Here is a 4,379-nt window from a genome sequence, read left to right as displayed (position 1 = left end):
GTCCTTTTTAGGTTTAAAAAATGTTTCACTTTAAAAAAATTAATAATCAAAAACAAATAATAAAAATAAAAAAGCACATGAACTGGACTGAAGCTCTGTTCATTCTTGAGGAATATAACAATATCTTCATCAGCTGTGAGTATTTTTGCCTAAACTTCTGCATAGATTTGCTGTTTGTTGAGTTTCTTAAAGACTGTCCTCGTAATGAATCTTGAAATCCACTGAACTTGTTGACGGAGAGTGATTAGCAGTTTAATTTTCTTAGCATTAAGAAAAAGCCTGTTTAGCCAAGCTGAGAGGAGCATAATTACCAAAAAAAAATCTCTTAATTTGTTTGTTTGTCCCTCGGATGAACCTGTGATTTAATAACTAACCTGTGGCAGTTCACTTTCCACATTTGGAGTAATGAGCAGACTGATGAATGCAATCAACCTCATCCTATAATTATGTGTCATGAATAAATGTATGCATTAGCATTATTATTATCTGTTACATGTCTTACCATGTAATCTCATGCAGAAATTATGCACATTTAMTCAGCTCCTTGCCTATTAAGCATTTTACTGATTTGCTCACTTTGAAAACATAATACAGTCTGCAGAAACGAGCAGTAGACGTGTAAGCACATCGAGCTCTGTCTGGACTTTCCCTCACTCTCCAAATGATATGAAGCTGACTGAGTAAACATTGCGCAGTTGCACACCACTTAAAAACGTAACCACACTGGGACAGGCCCTCCTGAGCTGCAACAGCCCATCCGTATCACTTCCTTTTCTCTGCATCATGTGCCTCTCGGTCTCGTCTACTTCCTCTTTTGCTTTTGTATCAGTCCTGACAACACTATTTATATTTACTGCCCACCACATGCCGAGCGAAGGCTTTGTGAGGAGAGAGGCCAGGTGAAACGCTCGGAGAAGAGTTGACAATGTCGTCGGCGACGAATGGCGATGTGCTGTCTTTGTCGTCTTCCTCGTCATTACCGTCCTTATCAGCGGGATCACAGGAACACGGTTCATCTAAGAGCGACAGCAGCCTTCCCCCGAGCCAGCAGGAGAACACATCAACCAAAGAATTATGGTCTGGGTACAGTATGGGCTTTAATCAACAACAGCCAAACAATCTGAGGGTTTAAAGATTGTGTCTTTTATTGTAAACGTTTCTGCTCCTTTTTATGTTTTCAACCTTTCTGACGTGTGATTTGAGAGAAATCAACAATACCCATATCATCGAATAACCAAGCTTCATTATGAGAATCATCAGCTTTTTATTTAAAATGTTTTAAAAGAACACTTAGGTAGTTTCATGAAGCTCATCTCAGTGAGAGGAGGCAGAGAGGCTGTGGAGTTTCCCGTGAGGTCATAAAGATGTAGGTTACAGTTCATAATTAACTCCATTACATTGTAAAAACAGGTAGTAAAATTATTACACAATGTCAGGRCTTCAACCTGAAATAAACACTTGTGTTTTATAGGGACAGTAATGGTTCTTTGCACGGGTGAACGTGGTGAAAGCTTTAACCAACCCTGTGTACAGAAATGATGGGTTTGCCCAAAAATAAGTGTGTCAAATCAACAGAGCGACTCTGTGCTGTCGCCTATTAGAGGACTCAGCTGTGGCCATCATCTGGTAACACAGTGAAAGACACACACAGCGTAATACAGTCAGGCTTGCTACCAGCAAGAAGGAAACTTATATGCCAAGACAGTGAGTAACCATATTGCTGATAAGACAAAAATATATAAAATCTGTGGTATTCTGGTGTCCTGTTTAAGTTAAAGAGTTTATGAAACGTGTTCAGAGTTCATTGGCTGTCAGAAAATCCAATCATGGAGACACGGCGGTGCAGTCRCAGCAGCACAACTGACACGGAGTGCTGATTTGCCAGGACAGAGTGTTGGACACGGGTAGATTAGCTCTCCATCCTGACCTCTAAAATTAGACCCTCTTTTATTTTGTTTCATTTGAACATCTGCCTTCGTCCAAAAAACTTCCCAAAGTGCTCCGTTGGTGGTTCATGATTCACCAATTATTGGCAACAAACAGCCTACACTGAGGCTCAGTTGTCATGGTAATTGCATAGTAATGACAGGTTTATATTTAGAAACATGTTTTCCCTTTAAATAACAAAAAGAGTTTTGCTTGTCTGATAAAGTCATAAAGGTGTCACACATACCACAATGTATTTACTATAAAGCATCTTGCTGTGTTGGAAAATTCCCTTTAAAAACAGGGGAATGCCTTTTTTCTGAGATTTMTCAGCCAAACAGCAGAAGTTTCACATTAACTCAGAACTTTGAAAATAAAGATTCATTCAAACAATGGTTTGTAGTTTTGTGAATAAAGYCTATTTCCCCTTGTGCAGATAGGAGAACTCTGTGAGGGGACGGTGGGTGACGTTGTGTTTAGGGAGCACTTTGACCTTCTTTGTCAAGCATAAAGGAAAGAACTTTTTTCTACGTAGGTGTCGTTTAAAGCAGAACTAAAGTAAAATGTGAAAAGGAAATTTGTTCGTCAGTGTCAACATGTTCCACAAATGAATGTTAAAGATGTACAGAAACAGAGAATCTCAGAATTTAAATCAATCTGATTTTTATGATTTGCTTTTTATTGTTTTTCTAGCAACACACTCGTTTTAAACTACAATGAATCTACCAAGACACAAACTCTACCTTTTAGTCAGTTTCTAAACAAAGACAATTTTCTCAGATGTTTAGGTTTTGTTATCAGCTAATGCTTTTTTTTGCTATTTTAATTCACTTTACTTTAAAAGGACATTGGTTTATGGACAGTAAGAGCCTCCTGCCCCTGTCACATTAAAATGTTCCTGGAAAGAAAATTCAAAAGAAATATTAGAAGTGGTTCTCAAGTTGTCTAAAGTTAAAAATACTCTGAAGCATATTTTTTGATGTTAACTATTGYCAGTTAAAGATTATGGCTAAATAACTTTCTTTATTAAATTACTGTTGACAGCATATGAGCATATGTTCATCAGATATTTTGCTAAAAGACAAACTCACACAGACGGGTAAAAACATCACCTTCAAGAGCAGGTGATTAAAACTACATATTTTTAAAAGAAGGTAAACTATGGCTGTAAGCTCTCATTGTGACCCACTAAGAAGAACTTCTTATGTAACTTCACATGTCACTGTTTATCTTGCTGTCACATGAGGCTCCCCTAAATTGTGTAACACAGGTTTTTCATGCAMCCGGGCAGTGTACATAAGTGGATGAAAGTGTGTATTTGTGGAGGAGTTTACCCCCTAAGGGGGTGGGGGGTGGGGTGAGAGGTGATTGTAGACTGTGAATCTTTATAGTACTGCGCTCTGTGGGGTTACTGTAGTCCAACTGTGTGTTTGTGTGAAWATGCCCTGAGGGGCTTTCATACCGAGCCGTGTGCTCCTCCACGAACYCATTCCCTCAGGACTCCTCTCTGCTACCTCTCGCTGACAGCTTTCGCTGGTAAACCAGACCACACAACCAYTGAAAGGGAAGCTAGTTTGACTAATTAATTCATACAAAATAGTTGTCTTTAGTCCAAATGGTGCTCTAAAAACAAACACTTTCCAGGGATCATCACCCACATTGTTTCCACAGACAGTGGCTGCACAAATACATCAGACTGTAAAAGCAGACTTTGATTGGGAAAAATYCATTACAGTGTGCTCATATGTGTGTGTCAGGGTGTCTTGAGTGCATAATGTGACTGTGCATATGTGTGGGTGTGCATAATAGCTGCTATTCGATTCACTGTAAGTGCACTTTGTGTGAGTGGGTGTTCGAAACCTGACTTTCCTCTGTGCGTTCATGCTTTTSCTTAATAATAGAAATCCTCTTCTTAATGTTCATCATCAGGACTTTTATTTATGGCACACAGGATCCTCATGTGTGTGTGTGTTCCTGTGTGTGTGTGTGTGTGTGCAGGACAGAAAATGTGAGTCCCATGGAGGACAGATTGCTTTCCACAGATGAGCAGGTCACTTTGATCACGGAGAGCTTGACAGTCACCTCCACGGATCAGGAGAAACTGCTGCTGCTCAACAAGAACACCGAGCTCCGCAGAGTCAACAAAGAGGTACAACAACGTTGCTCCGACTCGCTGCGGAATCTTTGCAGGTCCACATACTATTACTGATGTTGGCAGTCACATTTAGTTCTCTCTGGAAAACCAGAGGAGGGATGTGGGCGTTGTGTGAGAGTGGCTACAAAGCTGTGAAAAGTTATGATTTAAGATACATTTTTCACAATTATGCAACCTTTTGCTTCCTGGTTTAAATTATATGCTTTTTACTGACTTTGACTATAATGCATTAAGATGGATCCGGTGAATAGAGGGAGCATGTTTTTGTTGTTGTTGTTGTTGTTGTTGTGTGTGTGTG

The 4,379-nt window shown here is 39.6% G+C and overlaps 1 protein-coding gene across 1 annotated transcript in view; it reads left to right on the top strand.

Moving 5' to 3' along the window:
* Positions 1 to 615: 615 nt before the first annotated feature.
* Positions 616 to 4,379, top strand: part of si:ch211-153b23.7 (TNFAIP3-interacting protein 1) — a gene marked incomplete at its 3' end in the record, with an annotated part of 8,896 nt that continues 5,132 nt past the window's right edge. The window contains 2 exon segments of the mRNA XM_014009241.1: positions 616 to 1,083; positions 3,925 to 4,075. Coding sequence (XP_013864695.1) covers positions 926 to 1,083; positions 3,925 to 4,075 — 309 coding nt within the window.

The sequence above is a fragment of the Austrofundulus limnaeus genome, unplaced genomic scaffold (assembly GCF_001266775.1).
Source record: "Austrofundulus limnaeus strain Quisiro unplaced genomic scaffold, Austrofundulus_limnaeus-1.0 Scaffold1, whole genome shotgun sequence".
Lineage (NCBI taxonomy): Eukaryota > Metazoa > Chordata > Actinopteri > Cyprinodontiformes > Rivulidae > Austrofundulus > Austrofundulus limnaeus.
Note: the sequence above shows the minus strand (reverse complement) of the source record. Positions and strands in the feature narration are given on the sequence as shown.